At 39.3% G+C, this 22,149-nt stretch overlaps 1 protein-coding gene across 1 annotated transcript in view; it reads right to left on the reverse strand.

Annotated features, from left to right (window-relative positions):
• Positions 1 to 4,443: 4,443 nt before the first annotated feature.
• POLR3A (RNA polymerase III subunit A) overlaps positions 4,444 to 22,149 on the reverse strand; it is a 50,035-nt gene continuing 32,329 nt past the window's right edge. The window contains exons 20-31 of the mRNA XM_084633400.1: positions 21,330 to 21,500; positions 20,552 to 20,665; positions 15,805 to 15,891; positions 15,628 to 15,710; positions 13,381 to 13,551; positions 12,629 to 12,722; positions 12,403 to 12,495; positions 10,524 to 10,688; positions 9,622 to 9,786; positions 9,103 to 9,234; positions 7,531 to 7,663; positions 4,444 to 4,981 (exon numbers count right to left, since the gene is read on the reverse strand). Coding sequence (XP_084489526.1) covers positions 4,836 to 4,981; positions 7,531 to 7,663; positions 9,103 to 9,234; positions 9,622 to 9,786; positions 10,524 to 10,688; positions 12,403 to 12,495; positions 12,629 to 12,722; positions 13,381 to 13,551; positions 15,628 to 15,710; positions 15,805 to 15,891; positions 20,552 to 20,665; positions 21,330 to 21,500 — 1,554 coding nt within the window. The 3' untranslated portion in view covers positions 4,444 to 4,835. The remainder of the gene's footprint in view (positions 4,982 to 7,530; positions 7,664 to 9,102; positions 9,235 to 9,621; positions 9,787 to 10,523; positions 10,689 to 12,402; positions 12,496 to 12,628; positions 12,723 to 13,380; positions 13,552 to 15,627; positions 15,711 to 15,804; positions 15,892 to 20,551; positions 20,666 to 21,329; positions 21,501 to 22,149) is intronic.

Genomic DNA, 22,149 nt, shown 5'->3' on the forward strand with positions numbered 1-22,149 from the left:
GCTAACACAGAAATATTGCATGAATGTGACCAAAACCCAGGACCATTAGCTGCCATGCTTTGTGCTGCAATGATTCCAGACTTCTTGCTACTGGGCTTGGCGTGGTAAAGTATCCTACTGTGGAGCACAAAATAAGGCAGCCCTCCCCAGAAACCTTCTGCAAAGGCTTCTGGAGCCTCCAGAAGCGCTTCTTGGAGATGTCCCTGGAGGATTCCCGCTCCATCCCCAGACACGTTAACAGACTTTTCCAGTAGCTGTGCTGGCCACAAATGCATCCCAATTCTTCAGGGCAAATCAAACATTAAACACAATTGCTTTTAACCCCTGTACTGTAGTTACAAATGTGCACTCACCAGAGGTGCCTTCTCTGGCTTCAGGATCCGGGAACCCGCCTTGGGATGGTATTGGCTCCAGGGTGATGAAAAGGTCCTAGCTGCCAGGGAGAATGGATTCACCGCTTGTCTGCTGCTCATGCTCCTCCTCTTCCTCATCCACAAAATCCTCCTTCGTGTTGCGTGAGACTCCCCCCTTGCAGATGTCCATGGACAGTGGTGGGGTAGTGGTAGGGTCCCCCGCTGGAATGCCATGAGCTGATCATAGAAGCAGCATGTATGGGGCTCTGACCCGGAGTGACTGTTCGTCTTTTGGTAGGCTTGCCTGAGCTCCTTAACTTTCACACAGCACTGCTGTGTTCCCCTGGTGTAGCCTCTCTCCACCGTGCCCTGTGCTATTTTGGCATAATATATATATTAGCATTTCTTCTTTTTGATCGGAGTTCTGCCTGCACAGATTCTTCTCCCCATACAGCAATCAGATCCAGTGTCTCCCGTTCGGTCCATGCTGGAGCTCATTTGCGACTCTGGGGGGACTGCATGGTCACCTGTGCTGCTGAGCTTGCCATGCTGACTAAACAAGAAATGAAATTCACAAGTTCCCGGGGATTTTCCTGTGTACCTGGCTAGTGCAAAGGAAGTGCTGTCGAGAGTGGTCACATTGAAGCACTCTGGGATAGCTCCCGGAGGCCAATTCCGTCGAATTGCACAATGCTGTGTCTGCACTACCCCAAATTGGACCCAGCAAGGTCAATTTTGGCACTACTCCCCTCGTCGGGGAGGAGTACAGCAGTCAATTTTAAGAGTCCTTTATGTCGACGGAACAGGGTTGGTTGCGTAGACGCACTGCTTATAAAATGACCTAAAGCGGCTAAATTTGACCTAACCTTGTAGTGTAGACCAGGGCTAAGATGCCTGAATTACTTTAAATAAATGAAGGAGAAAGAGGCCAGGTCATCATCAGTAATTTGCTCCCAAATTCATTTGAACGTAACAACCAATGCATCAGCAAGCAGACCTAAAATTTCTACTTTTCCTTTGTTCCTTTTTCCTCTTGTCAGGATAAGCAACTAATAGATTTAATTTAGTGAAGACCATTAAAGCATGCTTAGAACAGAGCAGAACAGAGAAAAGTTTTTGTTAAATGTTTTATTATGTATATTTACAAAAAATTGAAGCAGTCACTTGCTCCAATACAAGGCCCACCAAAATTACATCTTTAGAAAAAACTTTATACATAGCAACACAGTACAGTACTAAAAGAATCTTCCATGCTACACTCAAGTATTTATCTGTAGCAAGGAGAAGTTTATTATCCCTCAATTTGTGTCTTAATCACATCCTTAAAATAATACCCCTCCCCCCCAAATAATTTGATATAGATCTACTGGTCTGCAAGAGGGCCATCCAACTGAAGTATGTAAGTTTACTCTGCAGGTTGCATTTTGCTACTGCTTCCCAAAAATATTTAAGAGTGGCTTGTAATGAGTTTAGTACCAATTTCCACACTAGTGATTTGTAGGCCTCCAAATCTGTCCTCTTTTTACCTTGCCTGAACCTACATAAGATATGTCTCAGTAGCTCACTCAAAAACCACAGATTCATATTTTAGGGTAGCAATATATAACATTTCATCTAGGTCTTCTCTTTTTTTAATACATCCTCCTCCAAATACAGAAATCACTGCTTCATCTCAGACTCTACAGACAAAAGGGCTTATCTTCTCTTAACACAGCACTGTATCTTTCTATTGGCCATGAAATGTAATAAAAATCCAAGTGCACATGCACCCCGTCCCAGAGACCAAGTCACATTTGGATGCACCCAGGCACGCAGCAGGTTAGACATTGAGCTGGCTTCAGTTCATGATTGTACAATCTTAACCTTAGAAGTTAAGGAGACTGCTCTGAAGGCTATCCTGTTCCTTTCCATTCTGACCCAAGTTATGAAGCTATTTGAAGCAAATTTGCTGTGCTTGCTTCCAGGCAATATTGCTTACCAAACAAACAAAAACCAAACGCAAAAAACAGTTCTTAAAAGTTAATTTTTCCCCGCGTATCACCGGTGTACATTCAGGAATATTGTATTTATATTGAACGGTTTTCGTGTATTTTCAGACTGAAGATTACTCCAATGAGTTAAAGGGAGAGTAAGGCATTGTTCTAACAATAAACAATAATATTTAAATATTAAACAATAATATTTCAGTTTTCATTATCAAACATGAAAGATGACTTTTCTACTTCACTCATTAAAAAAAAAGTTCAAAGAACCTTGGGTGACTTATGAGACATTTACAAAAATAAGGCTGCCACATGCTTACAGTTTCAGCACTATAACTGTAACTGTATAACTGGGGGGGAGGGATAGCTCAGTGGTTTGAGCATTGGCCTGCTAAACCCAGGGTTGTGAGTTCAATCCTTGAGGGGGCCATTTAGGGATCTGGGGCAAAAATTGGGGATTGGTCCTGCTTTGAGCAGGGGGTTGGACTAGATGACCTCCTGAGGTCCCTTCCAACCCTGATATTCTATGATTCTATGATAACACTTGCTATACCATGAAAAAAGTTAGCTGTGTACCATCCTTGTACACAAAAGCCTTCTCTCAAACTTTAATGCCAGCTTTGCTTCACATTTTGTAACCTCCATTAAATCTCACTGGAACAGAATCTTTAGGAGGAAAGTACAGCACCAAATAATAATATAGTAGAAGGAGAGTTTATGGAAATGATAATACAAAAGGCACAGTTTTGCGCAGAAATCTGACAGCATTGTTTTCTATTAACAATGGCAATATTCAGTCACTGACATTACACAAGCAAAATATAAGTGAGTTGGTCTTCTGGTATATGCCTCCCAAAGTCTGGTCCTCTTATACTTTTACTAATATGTATCTGTGCGTTTGGGTGAGGAACAAGGTGGTGTGAATTGGGCATTCAATGCAACCTTGGAGTGCTCATTCCTCATCTTTAGGAACTGCAGATGTGACTTCTGCAGCTCCCATTAAAAGGCCATTTCCACATACACCCTGCCCATATTCAGAGATCAGTGTGTTGAACAAATCTTTGTCAAATCTGAACAGAGTAAACAGCTCAGTCGTACTGATAAAAGCAAACTAAAACCTTAGACAGCACTGTGAGAACATTCAAGGTACAATAGCCTGCCACACTGCAAGAATCCAAATGGTTATTCATATACTACAAAGCATCAGATTTTTAAGATGCACACTGTATAAACTTATCTTCTAGATCTAGTACTACAACCTCACACACAGTGCATGTGTTTTATACACCCCTCTCTCATGTTCAGCTGCCCCCACTTTCGAAAGTTTAGTTAGTGTAAACCCAGAGAAGTTATTCAGTTTATATTCATTTTTCTGACTACTCAGTGGTGTTACCAGGATTTTGCTTACAGGAAGTCTTCATGTCTACAGACCAGCAGACCATGGATATACAGCAATAATCACCCGCTTTTTGGGGGGCAAAAAATCCCTGATAAAAGTAGTACCTTCTACTATCCTGCACTGCAATCAACATCTACTGACAAACCATCACACGCTACTTGGCTTTTCTTTAGCCTTGTCATGAGAACACCTGAAACAAGGTTACATCTCTTGTCAAGCTCCGTAATGCAGCAATAAACCTTAAGGGAAAGAGACTGCGGAGATGATTTTCAGGCAAAAAGGCAGTATATTTCTGCCACTATTTAATAATGTCTTACTTCAACATTTTGCCAATCTCAATTAGTAGGTTCAGCACAAAGGACATATTGTCTCCTTGAGCAAAAAGCTCTTTTCTTGTAAATCGCTTACACTGCTTTTTCATGTTGCATGGACCAACACATCTTGTAAAACCTAATAGCAATTATATTTCTTTTGTAAAGAAATTATTAGATTGAAAGCTTGCCTTCCTCTGGTATCCTAATGTTTTAACATCTAATTCTTAGCTGTAACCGCCTTATATGCATCTTTTGTAGTCATTTAACCAGTTCTACTAGTGACCCTCTAGTGGTAGCAGTCCAAAATCTTCCAGTTCTAAAGGCACCAATGTCACTGCACCTGTGCTTTGTATTCAAAACACCTTAACTCCCAACACCAAGAAATTGAGTGTATCTGTCAGAAAATAGATGTTTTTATTTGAGATGACATAGGAAATAGAAAGTCAATTCCTACTACACCACATCCACCAAGCTTTGGGAGTATTTATTTTAAGTAATGTAACAATTCCTCCAGTTGTCTTCCAGCCAGTGTGTTGCATCTTTTCATATTTGTAGCATGGAAAATCCTTGCATATTAGCAACTAAGCATAGTCAACCGACATTCATTTTAGACCAATTTCTACTTCAATGTATAGACGAGTATCTCCTTTAAAAGTCTGTATCAGCAACTAGTGAACAACTGCCCAACTCCTGTGACAATATTTCACTTACCAAGTCACAGCTCACACTTATTTTGAGATGAGTGTAGTAAAAACACTAAGCTTTATACCATTGGTGCCCCTAGCTCCTATGTGATAAGTGGAATATGAAATTCGTTATCAAAAATAAGGGGCCTCCGAGGAGGGGTCGACTCCTTGTCTGCTTTGTGCAGCAGTTTGAAGAGTCCTGTTCCAATGTTCATCGGAATTCCCATGATGATACACTCAGAAACACCTAGAAGAGAAAAAAAAACAGGGTTAAGTGATTAAAAGGTTTCCAAAATTACTTGTTCTGCTGATTCCCCTCTGTGGACGTCCCCACAGCAAAACCTTGTTCGAACCTTACATATAAACCCAAACATGTCAAAAGCTCTCTCCACCAGACACAGTTAAGCAAGATACTCATCACAACCAATGCATTTTTTTCCCCCTTGCTAAACACGTTTGCCAACCATCAGCAGTGAAGGAGCTTCAGTTATAAAATGGATTTATAGCTTTCTGTCTGACACTGGAATTTACAGCAGACAAGGCACTGCCTATTGTTAGGTATGAACCAAACTCTGCTGGGAATATATCCTGCATGTTGACTCGTCACAGCGGCAAGGCTTTTGTGCAGTCTGGTAAAGTTCTCTTTGGCTGACAGATTTTCAAATGAAATGAAGTCTGGAGTTTCTCACCACTTTAGCTGTTTTGATTCATTTTTTTTGCATTTCGATGACTCAGAAGTGCATGTGTTGAAAGTTATCAATCTTGCCATGGATTTAGCCCTCAAGTGAGCCCCAGTGCCTTTGATGTGTCAGTTAATATATGGTTTGGAAGTCCATGCAATGCATGCAATAGATGTATACATGCAAAAGGTTATTTCCTACCTTTTCAGCAATGTGCTGTATTACTGTGTTTTAGATATGTACCCCTAGAACACTGCTCTTCAATTACTATATGTTCAAAGATTTCAGCTACTACACATGAAAATAAAAAGTGTTTTGTCTCTACTTGGATTGTTGGCTCCTTGGAGCAGGGACTGTATTTTTGTTCTGAGTTTCTACAGCCTAACACTATGGGATCCTGGCTTATGACTGGAGACCCAACAACTACAATAATTCAAGTAAGTAATAATGAAGAGCAATAACATGTGCCCTTCGAACCAAAATGACGATGTATCTATATTTCCTACTCTTATGGACATGTGATTGTGCACACCCTGCCTGTAAGAAAAAATGACAACACTACCTCTTTACATTTGGAAATAAGACAATTCTATGTTTGTCCATCCCATTTCCTTATTTGAACTAAACTGTTACATGAAGAGGGTAGCGTGAAAAGGACCTTAGTACAGTCTTGACTGAGGGAGAGGGCAACCAACTCAGTCACAGAGGGGACTTGGAGCAAACATTTCCTTTTCCATATCATTCAGGACGGAGCAAGTTCATCTTAAGACCTTTCCTTTAACCACAATCAAAGCAAAGACAAACAAACATTAATAAAAGTCAATCACAAGGGAGGCACAGATGGCTAGAAAGAGACACAGATCTTAAAATATGGACGACCCATGCCAAGCTTTCCAAACGATCTCTATCTATTCACAAGCATTTCTATCCACAAAGCAATGGATTCAGCTCTATATTTTCAACACATCCCAAATGAATGTTATATTAGTATTTTTATATTTCAGTAGCACCCAGAAACCCCAATGAAGGATAACAGCTCCACTATGCTAGGCTCTGAACTAACATGTAGTCAAGATAACTAGAGTTGTAATGAAATCCGCCTGCCTCCCCAACTCCTCAGCTTAACTGAGTAGATAACTGTCCATTAAAAAAAAAATTTTTTTTTTTTTTAATGTGAACTAAAATTGGATGGGGAAAACAAATGGGAATAAACAGATTTCTAATCATGTACAGAGTATGCATGAGAATTTAAAATGTAGGGATGAAAAGGATATACAATCAAATGACAAAACTCAAATATTTAACTACCAAGATACAGTTGATCTAGAAAACTGCATCAGCTTTTTTACATTTTAGTTTTAGTCAGTTTGTGCCTTTCATCTGTTCAGTGGAATAAGAGAAAGCTGCAACTGATATTAGTTCAGTAATTTATAAGCCTAGAAATATGCATGTACATTTTGAAGGTGAACTAAAAAGCTTTTATCAGTTTGAACAACAGCTCTCGCTAGAATTTTATACCTTGTTTATCCCCATGGCCTAAGAGTTCAAGCCCCTTGGCCTTCTGGGTTTTCTTGTTGCAGTTGATAAAACCCATCATAATTATTCATTATTCTAAGTACCACAGATATGTTCAGCACTTTAAAGTACAAACAAAAAGCGAGCCTAAAAACAAAACAGGGAACTATTTCCCTTAATCTGCTTTAGGTCTTAGTAATAGTGAACAAAACTTGTAGAGTGAATACAAAAAACACTGCTCTTGATAGGTAATTAAGGAGAGGGACTAATTTCCTGCTATTTCATTTAGTTAAGGGGAAAAAATCCCAAGGGACAAATTTAGTCCCCAGCAACACAGGCAGGGCTCCAACTGATTAACACCTTTGGATGGGAACTGGATGTGGTCCCCAGGGTAGTGTCTGTCAGACTTCTGGGAACAAGTTGTTTTATCCAGCCCCATTTCTGAAGCATCTAGCATATGACCTAGATTCATTTTAGTATTTTCGGAGGCACACTGAAAGCTTTGGCAGGCAGGCAACACACACACACACACACACACACTTTAAGGGTGTGTTGCAGATAAGCGAATATTGCATGCTTCAGTCTAACCGACAATACCTACCACACACAGAATCCTTCTGCCCAAAGTAGGCAGCATCAAACAGATGGTCTGCAGTCTTTTCAAAAGAAGCCAGCATTAACACACTTTCCTTCATTTTTGCCAGCCCAAACCTAGTAATGCCCAGGACTTCACCCTACATCAATGCAGAAACATAAAAAGACAGTAATGGTTCCAGGGGTTCAGTTAAATTTACTGAAGAATCAAAGTAAGTGGATACGACAAAATATATAGTTTATTTTAACAGTATTGAACAAAAGTCTACAGTCTGAAGTGAAGCCTCTGTTCTGCTGCTTCATGCTTAAGTCTTTTGAAGGTTAAAGCTTTGGTAGTAATGAAAGTTTAAATAAAACCAAAAAACATTTATTCACAGGCTGTAGGATCAGCTATAAATCGCTTGAAACTTTATGTTGTCAATGAAACTGGAAAAGATGTGAATCAAAAAAGGCATATGGATGACAGAAAAATGTTCAACTATTAATCAACCACTTCAAAGCAAAACAAACCCCATCTTTGTGGAGGCTATTAGAAGGCTGCTATAAAGAACTTAGTGGAGACTGTCAATTATTGTTGGCCGATAAATCTGACTCCAAGTGTAAAATGACTGGATAATGCAAATCCTCGATTTTAGTCACTTTAGAAAAATCCACCTGAGGGTAAACATATTAGATCTAATCCTGTTTCTAACTCATGTTGCTACAACACACCTTGATGTAATGGAGCTAGTACAGTTCTGATACATGGGACAGAAGGGTAAGGGAAAGAAGTGGATGTTGGAAACCTGACAAGCTTACCAACACTGTAGTCTGTGCCCCTTCTCCAAAGAAGTGGAAAGTGGGGCTGTGAGCTTGCTGCAGACAAAATTTTGGAAAGGTGCCACAATCAGCACAGAAGTTATTGCAGTCCCAAAGATGCAACAGTAACTGCCCTGCAGCTTCGGGAAACAAGGAAAAGCTACAATTCCTTAGCTGCTTTCCCTAAGGGCAAAGTTCCCCTGCGTTAAACTCCTGTCCTCTAGCTTGACACATGGGAAAGGATTTGCTCCATTATGTACATTAACAGAAATACAGCTCGGTTATAGTCAATATACATTATCATGGAGGTGAATAGCTATTTTCCTTCCCTGAGGAGTACTGACATTGCATCAAAATGGCAAGTGCTAGAACCCTAGTCCATTATGTAATCTGCTTCCATTTGCAAGGACTCTACCCTGCCCTCTGCTATGAAGCACAGCTGCTGTGCTTTCAAATATATGAACAGATATACACAGCGGTGTACATGCTTGGGTGCCCACACGAACCCTAGGCTCTTTATTGTAAAGTGCCAATGAGTTGACCTCCAGGGTGAAATAAAGACACCCACAACCTCTAAATGAAGCTCTTCAAACATGCTGTTCTCCAATTATGGATTAAGTCACCATTTAAATTTTAGGTATCAACTCAGTCATGGGGCTTAATTAGTGTGATTAGCAGTTACTTCAGTATATAGCCTATTAATACTCCTCAGCTGAAAGCTCTTCTATTGACTCTATAAAGTTAGTTTGGGTAAAGAGACCAAAAAGAACGCAGCACAAACCTTGTATGTCATCAGATCTGATAGCAGCATAACATGCCTCCTGTCAATGCTCATACCATGGTTTACCATAGTGTACTGAATCTCATTGATAATGGTTGTTCGAGCAGCTTCAATCCCTAGTGTTTTCTCTACCTAGGAGAGAGATCACGGATAAAATGAAGAGGTGAAGTGCTTGGACCGCTGAAACATTTCTTTGCTTGCACATGGGACCGAAGATTTTCTTAGTGATCTAACTAGAAAAATCTGAAGTGATTTTCCTGGGATGCACATTCTACCAACCCACCACTTTTTTTTTTTTTTTTTTTTTTTTTAAAAGATCCTGAATTAATAAAAACATTTGCTCATTAAAAGTAATTGCAGTTGGCAGCTGAATTAGCCTTTTATGATAATACACACACTGACAGGTTACTTGTGAAAGTAGAAGTGATCAGTTGTAAATTGCATTAACTGTCTGTAAATGAGCATAAGTAGGAATCAAGATGCAGCCAGAAGTAGTGATAACACACACTTGAGCATTACCTCATAAGTGTTGTTAGAAGTGGTCTTAGTTCCTTTGACTCCATGGGTGGCCATGACAGCTCGTAGGTTATCTCCTTCCACCAGAAGTTTGTATTTCTCCTTGCCACTCTGCTCATCAATGTGAATGACAGCTCGAGATACCTCTGGGATACCTTGCACTACAATCTTTTCAAAATAAGAAGTTGTATAAACTCAACTTGTCCTGTCCATGCAGCTTTAAATAGACAACGTGAGAACACTTACATCTAAGGCTTTAAATCAAGTCCTCAAAGCTATCTAAAAACTCCACTTTCATTCAGTGGTCTGAACATTCAAAAATAAATATTAGTGTCTGATTTCTATTATGTGTTGAATGCTCCAGAGAGACATGTAAGAGGGGCATTCACCACATTACTGTTTTATAACTAGTCTTCTCTGCCCCCACATCTAGGGGGTCCAGAAAATCAGACGTACCACAGATCTCTGCCTCTTCCTCTATATGACACTCAGCATGCACCCTGTCAATTACAGGTTTTTGTTTGCAATTACATTTAAACCTAAACTAGACTTGATCCTCACACATAAGCTTGACAATGCATTTGACAGATTTTATTATGGGCTCCTTTCAAAACCTGCCCTATTTTTAAGTGGTAGGAAATTTGGTACTCAAATAGCACTTTCCAGCTTCTAAATGTCTTATGATCAAACATACTTTGTAAGAATGTTGTAAGAAAAATATTACAATCTCCATTTTATATAGGGGGAGAGAGACAGGAAATGTTAAGCATTGCTGGCATTAAAACCGAGGAGTTCTGGACTCAGACAGCTAGACCATATTGACACTCAATACAATCTAGAACACAAGTATTTCCCTCATACAAATTGAAGCAGTTACCAATTGCAAAAGGAAGAGATTTACTTACCTTTGGTAGCTCTTCTTTCAGGGATTGCAAGACATAATACATTGAACTCTTACTATTCTCACGAGGGGTCACACAAACAACTGCCTCTCCATGAACGGCAACATCCCCAGGCTTCACTCTTAGCTTAGAAGTGCAGATAGAATATCGCACAGTCTCTGCATTCACCTGTGGCAAAATGATTCCTTGAATATTAAAATATGCCCTTTAACTATTTTAAATCTTTCAGCCATGCAGAAATCAGATTTCTGCTCCACTAATCAATCAGGATACTATCACAGCTGCATGGGGCTAACAAACGGAATGCTTGCAGATTATCACAAAATGGCTCTCAGAGTGACATGTGCCCCTGTGCAGATGGTCCACACAGGCTCAGATGCCACTTCAGTCTTACTGAAGTGTTGTATAAGGGTGAACTTTTATTGAATAGGACACAGAACTAAACTATTTGCCGTGTTACTGCAGTTGTGTCGGTCCCAGGATATTAGACACACAAGGTGGGTGAATAATGAAGATATTACTGTGATGCTGGTAAACCACCTGCCAGCTCTGGCCAAGGCTGTAGGCATTAGCTAAGAACTGACAAACTCATAGCTGGAAACCAAACCAGCTCACCTGTATGTTAGTTTTGTTCAAAACAGGTCTTAGTCTTACCAGAATATATTTAGTGTTTAGACTCGAATGCATGCAGCAACTTGCAAGCATTTCATAGTCTCACTTGTAATGTCTGTACCCCATGCTGTAAAGAAATATGTACATATTGCTTTATAACTTTGAAAATGTTTGCTCTGAACTTGTGAACCCACGCACGGGAATCATCTCCCACACACAGTAAGGAGGCCTATCAAGATTAAACGGGCCATTAAGAATCATCATAGTACAAAGGATTGGTCAATGGCTCTATGGCCTTGGAAATGCTATGTACAAGGGGGTTCGTCTCATGGACTGGAAGGCCAAATGTAAGAGATAAAACATGTTCACATGAAAATTTGTCATCTCTTTGCTGTTTTAACCACAGGGGCAGAAACATTATACAGAGGCAGAGATCCCCAGGGTCCACCCTGAAAGACATTTTGAAATGACAGATTATCACATCTGTATCATCTTTAGGAATCATGTTTAGGAACTCATTTGTGTAGGTTTGCTTGCTTTAACTTGTAAACAACTTTTATTTCTTTTTCTAGTTAATAAACCTTTAGATAGTTTGTTACAGGACTGGCTACATATGCTGTCTTTTGTGTAAGATCTGGGGTAAGTGACTGGTCTCTTGCAGTTGGAAGCAACCTGAACAGTGTGTGATTTTTGGTGTACGTGACCATTTAATCACTAAGTCCAGCTTGTAAAATCTAATTATAGAGCATACCACCAGTTTGGGTTGTCCGCCCTGTTTTCGATCGTCTGCCCTGAGATAGACTCTCACAGACAGCATGACAACTACCTCACGCACCTTGTCTCACAAAATTAAACTTGCATTCTGAAGGCCACATAGCACAACAGCCATTCACCTCAGAAGATTTGTTCCTAGCGAAAAGCTCAAGAGAAAATAATTTTAGCAATGGTCTACTTACAAGATGACCATAAATCTGTGAAAAACTTAGTTGGTCTATTGAATAAATCCTGAAGTTAAATAGGTCAGGAAACCTCAACACTGCTTGCCTGTGCTATTCCCAGCTCTAGGCAATGTTCTGAAATGTCAACTTTGAGTACTAAATGGAGTTGTAAACCTTATATGGACGTCCTGTGGATGGCACTTTCCATTTGCTCTTTAACTACCTTGTTTCATTGACATCTCTGAAAAGGGCATCAACTGGTGTGGAGGAAGGGACCACTGCTTGTTCTGGGTTTTCCAAGTAGTACAGTCAGCAAGATCTGAAAAACTCACCTCTAGTCTCAGCAGTCTAATCCGCTCCAGAGAGAGTTTGACCAGTATAAAGCAATCATCAGGAAGAAACACTTCTTCAATGTACTCGGAAATCTGTAAGTTACAGATCAATATGGAATAGTTAGAATCTCCCTCAGAATGGTTACTGTCCACTACAAAGAGTCTGCAATAATACAGACTAGAGTTTTTAAATTTAATCTAGTACCAACAGTGAAGATTTTCCTACCTCTCCTAATAGGGTTTTCTCAATTCTTCCCTTAACCAGACGGGCAAAATCAGAATCATCATCCTTGTCCAAGTGTGCTGTGATAATAGGTGTGCTACGCAGAATAAGACACAGCTATAAAATTTACTAGCTAGATTATAAAATAGCAGCTTTCTGTACATCCTAGCTTCTGTGGACTGTCTCAACTACCATTCACTACAGGGACAAATAGGACAGGCTGTAAAAGACTGCTGCTTGCTAGGAAATAATAGTACCCCAAAATTGACAATCTCTAAGAAAATTATTCTTTAAATAACTCAAGCTTGAAGGAATAAGACAGTTATTGGAATTCAAACTCCAACGTACACATACTCCAAGAGGTTATAGTAAGTTTTTATGGCTTAGTTTACTGAGCAGTGCTTAAATATGGCTCCAGTTGCACATCAGAAATATTCAAGTGCTTTAACTACTGCTTGAGCTAGACTCATCTGATGTAGACTAATCTCTTGACAGTCTGTAGTCTTTAAGTGAATGTTTCAAAGGAAATGAACACCTAACCTTGTGTTTTGGCCACTAGAAAAGTCATTATTTGGATGGAATGAAATATGTGATTTTCTGCCAATTAAGATATAAATTTGATGAGTAACCTAGTTCATCTTGTTTGGCTATCTGACAGTGTAAGCCTCTCATATTCCTGTAAGACAGATCCTACTTTGGGCTGCAGGTTAATCACTTCTCACTAAAGGAGAGAAATAAAAAAAAGGTTTCAGTACCTGATTGCTTTGGAGGCATTAATAATTTCTTTGATTCTAGGAACACCCAGAGTGATGTTCATTGAGGCAACACCAGCAAAGTGGAAGGTTTTCAGAGTCATCTGTGTGCCAGGCTCACCAATACTCTGAGCACACAGAGCTCCTACTGCAGAGCCAGGCTCCATCTGTGCCCTAAGAAGAAAGCCAGGGGTTAAAAAAAACCAAACAAACTTCTGATCAAAAACACGTATAAAACAAATTGCTCATTAAGACACTAAATCTAGGCTGAGCAAAGTTAAGCATTATTCCAGGAGTGCTAATAAGAGTTTTTAAACTGTATTTTCTTTGCCAGCACTGGGGCTGGCAGGAAAAGAGACAAACACCAATCTCATGCAATCTGAACGACTGCCAGGGGCATAGAGAAATTCCTCTGCCCCAGGTGTAAAACATTCCACAACTGGTCAGGTCAACTAAAAAAGTTCATCTTCTTCTGAAGTATTAGGTACTGGTCATTGCTCAGAATTTGTCATCAGATGGACTATTGTGAACCAACACACTGGCAATTCTCATATTCCAAATACAAATTCTCCATACTGGATTTCAGTACATTATAGCAGCTCTTTTTTTGGCTTTTCAAGAGAAAAAGTTCTGTATCATGGGTCACCTTAGAGAAGTCTAATTTTTGAGAGAGGGAGAGCCTCTAATGAGAATAAAATCAGATCATGTTATTGCTTTATTATAGCATCAATAAATCAGCTAATCAAACAGATAACAGCAACAGCACAGGAAGTGAAGTATCCCACCATATGCAACATGAAGCTACAAAGAAGAAGAGAGGTTCTGATCAGAAGTTACATTTTAAACTGCAGTTTTGTCAGGACATTGGAATTAACACTTCTATTTTTGCAAAGAGTGAAATGGGATCAGCACTCCAGGAACACATCTTCCCCTAACACCAAAGTCAAGGGAGAATGCCACCTGCTAAATCAGCAGTGCAACCTTCAGCATAACCCTGGGTTTTCCTTGGAGAACATCCTTTCCAATACAAACCAGGCCTTACAGACGTTAGCCTGTGAGATCTGATGCAATCAACAACTAGGTTGTATGGCAGCAAACAACAGTTGTTTAAATTAGGGCTGGTCTACACTCAAAACTTACACTGGTATAGCTACGTCTCTCTCTGACAGAGAGAGTACCTCAGTCTTGGTAGGAGTTCTCGGTGGTGCCACTCCTGCTCAAACTACAATGTAACTAAGCAAAGAAATGTTTCACAGCAAGTAAGTCCCTTCCAAAAATCACAAGGAGAAGATTACTACATCAAAACCTTAATTAAAACCAGAATTTACCAGTGTATCTCGAACACCATCCAAGGCTATACAAACATGTTAACACCAAAAAGGAAGCTGTGGAACAGGTAACAGGTAATATGCTTTGCACTGAAAAATATTACCCATGTGAGTGTAAGCAAAGAAAACCAACAAGTCAGTTAATTTACAGCAGACTTGTTAATTATCTTCAACATAAATCTAGTGCTTTTAGAACAGTGGTTTTCAACTGGGGGTCCACAGACTATATCTAAGATTTCCAAAGAGGTCTGCACCTCCATTTGAAATTTTTTAGGGGTCAGCAAATGAAAAAAGGTTGAAAACCACTGTTCTAGAAGCATTAAGCGACAGCAGCAATAAGCTTAGCAAATAACCAATGCAGTGAGTGCACGTAGGAGACCAGAGGATAGCTATCACCCTCATTTATATCCCAATGAACCAATCCCAAGGCATTATGAACCTTTTCTGTATATATGAATCAACTCACAATGAATAACAGAGAGAGAAGAGCCTCCAGACTATCAGCGTTTTCTTACAGCACAGAAGCGGTCTCCCAGAAATGAGGGTCAGACTGTGGACCAATGTTGTGCGAAACTAAAGATAATGATTGTCTACAGTCTGTTTATAGATCAAGAGTAACAGTCAAGGTTGTAATGGCCTTCAAATTGACCTAACTTGAACAGTATCCCAACACTAAGGCCATGTCCACACTAACGCTTTTGTCAGTATAACTTATGTTGCTCAGAGGTTTGGAAAAACCCCCCACACCCCAGAGCGACATAAGTCACACCAACAGAAGCGACAGAAAGCACTATTGTAGCAACAATTACATTCTCAGATTTAAGTCAATCAGTTACAAGCCCTACCCCTAGTTTGTATAATAAATGGTGAACACTAGATTGATATAAGCCAATTAGAAGAAAACAAGACCTGAAACTTGTACCTCATGTATTTGTCCCTACAGGTCTCTAGAAACTTCTCTAGCTGCGTTGGGGTAATTCGATCCAATTGGTACAAGACACGTGGCTGAAGAGACAATGAGACAGAAATGTTAGATATCCAATGGGCTATGGAGCTTTACTGTAAGTGCATTTGTTGTTACCCCTCTGAAGGCAGTTACCTCTGTTGTGCCATTGTCATTAATGCCATACTTGTCCCTGGTTTTTTTGATCTTTTCAGAAACGCTTTTGATGAACTTTTTAATCTCCTGAAATTAAAAAAATAAATGTAATTATGCAATATCTGAGTCTCATACTCCAGCCTTACTATGGTAAATGCTATTTGGTTACAGATCTGGAAGAACTTTTTTACAATACTAAATCAGAAATGCACACTATGAGAAGGAAGACAGCAAAACCTAGACACACAGTATGTGGGTACCACAAACCAAATTCACCCTTGGCGTAACTGAAAAAAACCCAACCACAGTACATCAGGAATTTGTACCAATACATATAAAGTATCCTTCCTCAGCATTCTCCTAGAAACTGACAAAAATAGTTTTGACTTTGCTGACCTAAGATTTTCCACTTTGGAGGATCCCTCTGCTTCCCACTTACCCTCTTTTTCCTGCTCCCCAGCTGTTGCGTTTTAGTTATGCAATGCCAATATTAGTGACAGGCTCGCCTGGTTATATTTTAAAAGTTAATGGTTCCTGCAGAGTTAAGTCCTCCATTTGCACACAGACAGGATCAGCATAAGCAGCAACAAAGAAACCTTCTCCAAACTCTGCTACTATGTCAATGTACCTCAACAGTGACTTGGGAGAACTATTTCTACAGCAGAGGACAATTCAGATTTCAGAGTCCATTCAAATCCATGGCCTCTTTGCTGAGGCAGCCAATTGTTGTGGTGACTGTGTGATGTGGACACTTATCCACTAGGTATAGCACTAATCCCACCAACTCTCTGAGGTGATCAAAATCTGCAGAGCCATCCAATGTCCTCAGTAACTGGGCATTTAAAAGTTACTCCATCCACTACATAAATATCAGGATAAATAAATTCCTAGCCATTTCATAACCACAGCACTCACCATTAATAAAACACTGTCAACAGAGTATATTTGTCACAGCAGACTCTGCAGGTTGAATCCTAGATGTGGATGTTTTGCTCAACATTCAAGACATTTTTAGTTTAACAACAGTCCACTACTGTAAATCAGAATTTGCAGACAAGGTCAAAACGGAAGACTTAGATAATAAAAGTATGCCACAGGAATTGGTGCTTCAGTTTATCCCCATTTACAAGATTACAAATGTAATAAGTTATTTCTGCCTAGTTTCACCTTGCAATATACTTTTCTCCCTTTAATCAGGTTCACTGAAAAGTATTCTTTTCACTTTTACAGATTCTTCCACCAGACCATCTCAAACCTCAAGCATATGTTACTCCTTAACAGCTAAGTATTAAATAACCACATGATAAGTAAGCATCATCTCCCTACTACAGATGAGCAAATGGAAAGGGAGGTTAAATGATTTGGTAAGGTTACACAGGAAACAGTACTTCCAACCCTAAGGTACCAAAAATCATGAGATGGTTTTTAACTATACAACTTTGTGAACTTTTTGAGCCACATTTCAATTGCTACTCTAACCAGGAGGGCTAGAAATTTACTTATTAAAAAATGAAAGCCTAGATTTTTACCTAAGCACATGCCTCCCAGAGCTGGGCTATTTGAAAATAAATCAAGCATTCTAAGACTTGCAATGAAATGGCAAGAGTTAGCAACAGTGAGAGTTTTTGACAGAGACAGGATTAGGACCCAGACAAGCAAACTCATTTACTGACAATCCGTTTGCTTTAACTGTTCCTGAATACCTAAACAGCTTTCAAAACAGGAATTGGAATGCTTCTGTATACAGGCATCTGAGCTGCAAATCCTAGGTGATTCAACTGGAGAATTAGTCTGAACTCAACAAGATGAAATTCAGTATGAGAAGTGCAAAGTACTTCACTTAGGAAGGAAAAAAAAAAATCAAATGCACAACCACAAAACTGATGAATGAATAACTGATTTGGAGGTAATAATACCGTAAAGGATCTGGCTGCTGCCATGGATCATCAACTGAATACCAACAATATGATGCAGTTGTGAAAAATGCTAATATCACTCTGGGGTGTATTAACAGGAACATTGTATGTCAGACATGGGAGGTAACTGTTCTACTCTATTCATCACTGGGGAGGCCTCAGTTGGATACTATGTCCAGTTTTAGGTGCCACAATTTAGGACAGACATGGACAAACTGGAGAGAGAGTCCAAAGGAGAGCAACAAAAATGATAAAAGGCTTAGAAAACCCGACCTTTGAGGAAAGGTTAAAAGAACGAGGCATATGTAGTTTTGAGAAAAAACAACCGGGGGAAGGGGGGGAGAGGAAGAAGAGAAGGGGGAGGAAGAGAACCTGATAACAGTCTTCAAAAATGTTAAGTATCATTATAAAGAGGACTGTGATGAACTGTTCCCCACGTCTACTGAAGGTAGGAGAAGTAGTTATGGGCATAATCAGCAGCAAGAACAATTAGGTTAGATACTAGGAAAAATGTTCTAACTAGAAGGCTAATCATGCACTGGAATAGGCTTCCGAGGGAGATTGTAAAATCCCCATCACTGGAAGTTTTTAACATGTTGGACAAATCTGACAAGAATGGTCTAGGTTTACTTGGTCTAGCCTCAGTGCAGGAAGCTAGACTTGGTGACCTCTTGAGGTCCCTTCCATACCTACATTTCTAATATTCTCAATTAAAAGCTAGTTTTAACTATCATAACAAAGAAATGATGGTACAGAATGCAAAGTGAAGCACTGGAGAGAGATTTATTCTTTTCAAGGGTCTTCCACATGCATGAGAAGGGAAAATGACAACCAAAGTTCCCAAGACCTTTCCAAGTGTCAATGGGAAATGATGCTAAGTTACTTCCAATTGCCATATACTAGTACTTCTGAAACAAGCTGGTGTTTCAAGCTATTAGACTGAGTTAATAACCTTAGTGGTTAAGATGACCGATATGAGAGAGGAGAGAAAAAAGCGGTGTGCCGAAATAAAACCTTAGGTGACTAATTCTTGGAATTTAGTTAGCAGGAACCTTCTCATCGCATCTGAGCTTTGTTTTCATCCAAAAATTAAAAAAGATGCAGTGGATTAAGGCAGGAGAAATCTTAATTATAATTTGCCAGACAGTAGTATATTGTCCCATTTGTTACTGTAAGATCTTGCACAAGTATCTTAAGTTAAATAGCACTAACATTAATGCTCATACAGTGCACACGCATGCTATAATTACCTCATTATACTTTTCATAACCTGTCTCAGTTAATGCCTTCAAGAATGAATGGGGGGGAGGGAAGGTAAAAGGACAGAAGAAAAAGTAACAATGTTTGCAATTTACTGGTCAGAAAGAAATCTTTCAAAAAAGTTAATGCTAAGATGATGTAGCTATATCTATACATCTTAGTTTGACTTCTGAAAGGAGCATTAAAATTTAGCGCAGTTATAAAATAAAGAAAATTAACTTTGAACTTTATGACGCTATCAGATCAGAATTTATTTCTGGGAGCTGTGAAGAAACTGTTTACCAGCCCATGAAGTTAAGATTTGTATACATTTCTATTTGTATCCACAGTAGTCTACTGACTCAGCACTGGCATTTGGATAGCAAGTCATGTATATAAAGAACTGTTTACAAATCTTGTCACCTTCTGCTCTGGGGCATAGTGATCCATCATAAATAGCAAAGAGCCACTAGAGCCAGTCACTGAAATTCATAGTCTCATCACTGATAACCCAGAGGCCATTTCAAGCTTATCAGTCCAGGTTAATTCTTCATTTTCTTAGGACTCATCTATATTGCCCTGCAGTTTGGTCTAAGGGGGTGTGAACAGCAGCACGCACCAAAGTGCTGTGCTGTCACTCCCCTTTGCGAATGTCGCAGGCGTGAACTAAAAGGTCTCTCTTCAGGATTATGTTAATATGAACTAAGAACCTTTTAGTTCATGCCTGCAGCATCCACATGGGGGGAGTGACAATGCAGTACTTCGGTGTGCACTGCTCTATACACCCGAATAGTCCAAACTGCAGGGAAGTGTAGACATTGGCATTTGTCACCGAAGGATAAAACTCAAATTAGGAGACAGTGTATATCTACTCATCTCTCTCAATATTTAAGTTACCTAGTACTTTCGTAAAACTTGTACATTATATTTTGTGAAATCCTATTGCAAGCAGTCACACCATTTTTTTAGGAGTGTGGATAAGCCTCAGGAAACAGGCCCCAATATAGCAAAGCATGTATTTGAAGTGCTTTGTTGGATTGGGAACCATAAGAAAATGAGTGTTTACGAAGGGAGCAGGGAAAATGATAAAAGATAGTTACACAAAAGATGGATAAAAGGGAAGAGCTCTTGATATTAGTACTTTCACAGTTATATGTCAAATATCACATTATTCCTTAACACTCCTCAGAGATAGCGAATTACTAGAACTATTTTGCAGATGGTTGCTCTAGACCTCATTTTTACTAAGAGATTTGATGAAGGTGTCTCAGCAGGCCTATGGTTGGCCCCTGCTCAAACCAGTAGACTTTCTTTCCTTTATAAAGTGATTGTAGCAAACACAGATTTACACAAGACAACAAAGGAAGAAATTAATTATCCACACTGAAGTGCTAGTATCACCCCACTGTGAACGCAATAATCAGAAATATCTTAAAGACAGTAGTACAGTAGGTGTCGCTGCTCATAGTGGATAAAACTTTCCTTTGGAAAAGCTCTGCATCAGTTTTTAAATAAAAGCTCTCTCAATGTGTTTAGTATCCTTGATTTATGAGGGAAGTGATATTTCATGATTATTAAGATTAAAAAGTTACCTGTAGGAAACTGTCTTGACAGCAAAGGAATTCAACTTTCTTCATGATGGACTCAGCAGTTAACACCAATTCATTTTTACTAAGAGCTGGTTCACTTTGACATGGATATACCGCCTTAAGCAACAACATAAAGAGTTATACTTCTACATATATAGAGACCACAGGGCCATGACATTAAACACTTTAGAGATTAGTTCTGTGTTCCACATGGACAACAGAGTCCCTTAACACTTCACTGAATAGTGTCCCAAATATATGTACTTGGAAAATCAATCCATATGTTTTTGATTATACAAATCAAATCATCAGAGCCAGTCACTTAAGTCCAAATTGCCACTTCCACAGAAAACCTTTAGTCTTAGGCAAGATAACATATGAACATTCTGAAAAGAGATGTTCAGCATGTTTAGCATTCAAGTGTTTCACAATACCATGCTAGGCTTAGAGACAGCAAACCAGGCTCTCTTCCTGAGCTGAGAAATCCAGCAGAAGAATAATTTTCAAAACATTACTGTGTGCAATAAGGGCCCAGTCAATCATCCAATTAAATCAACAGTAGTCCAGCCACTGACTTCAATGGGCTCTGGATCAGGCATGAACATCTTAAAAAACCCCAAATGATAAACTAGTCACTCAATTTCAAATAAATCCTTACATTAGAATGATGCTCCATGTTGTATCATGACACTTTTCTTCATGTCCCAAATAGTATTTCATGCCTCTGACAACTAGAGAGCCTAAATGTATTTCAAAACAGATGATTTCAGAAAAATCTTACCCTGATGTTGTCCAGGACTCGCTTGAATTCTAAAGGTTCATCTTTCCCTTCCATCGCAGCAGGATCTAAGCCATCTCCCCCATAAATGAACTGTATAATGTCACCAGTAGAACTTCTGACAGTGAGATCATATTGAGAGCAAAGATCTTCAAGAGATTTCACCAGCCGTCTCTGAAACAAAGGAGGGGAAAGTAAAGACAACTGGTTTTTAGGAATATCCATGCATTTGAGTTACAAAAACCTATGGAATGTGGACTGAGAAAATAAAACTTTTTAATTCATACACCATCCATAAGATTTCATTTTATATTCCCCTGAGAGGACCAAAAAAAAAAAAAAAAAAAAAAATCAACCTCAGCAGCAATAAAAAATTCAAAGCAACATGAAGGTCTGCAAGCTTTCCTTCCTGCACCTCATATCATTTAATTTTGGCTCGTGCACACACACACACAAATTTACCACCCTTAGAACCTGATACAGCCCAATTTATCTGGATTTTAAAAATACAAACATGTTTTCAAGGAAATGCCTTTTCAATCATGTGGTTTCTCTAACCAGCTTTGCTTTCTGGTATTTTTTTTTTAAAAAAGCAAGAACACAGGAGACACATTACCACGTATACTGTCTTGTAGGGAGGAGAAGAAAAGAGCAGAGACAGTTAAAAATATCACCACTGATCATCAGCCTCTGAAGCTGACCTTTTAAAAAAAAATATAGTTTTCTAAATTTATGAGTTAGCTTTCAAGGTGTGTGGGGCACATGTTCAACCCACATAGCTGCGATTAGGCAGGACTGGACAAACAGGTCTCAAAGGAACATG

The sequence above is a fragment of the Lepidochelys olivacea genome (genome assembly GCF_965140295.1).
Source record: "Lepidochelys olivacea isolate rLepOli2 genome assembly, chromosome: 7".
In the NCBI taxonomy this organism is placed as follows: domain Eukaryota; kingdom Metazoa; phylum Chordata; order Testudines; family Cheloniidae; genus Lepidochelys; species Lepidochelys olivacea.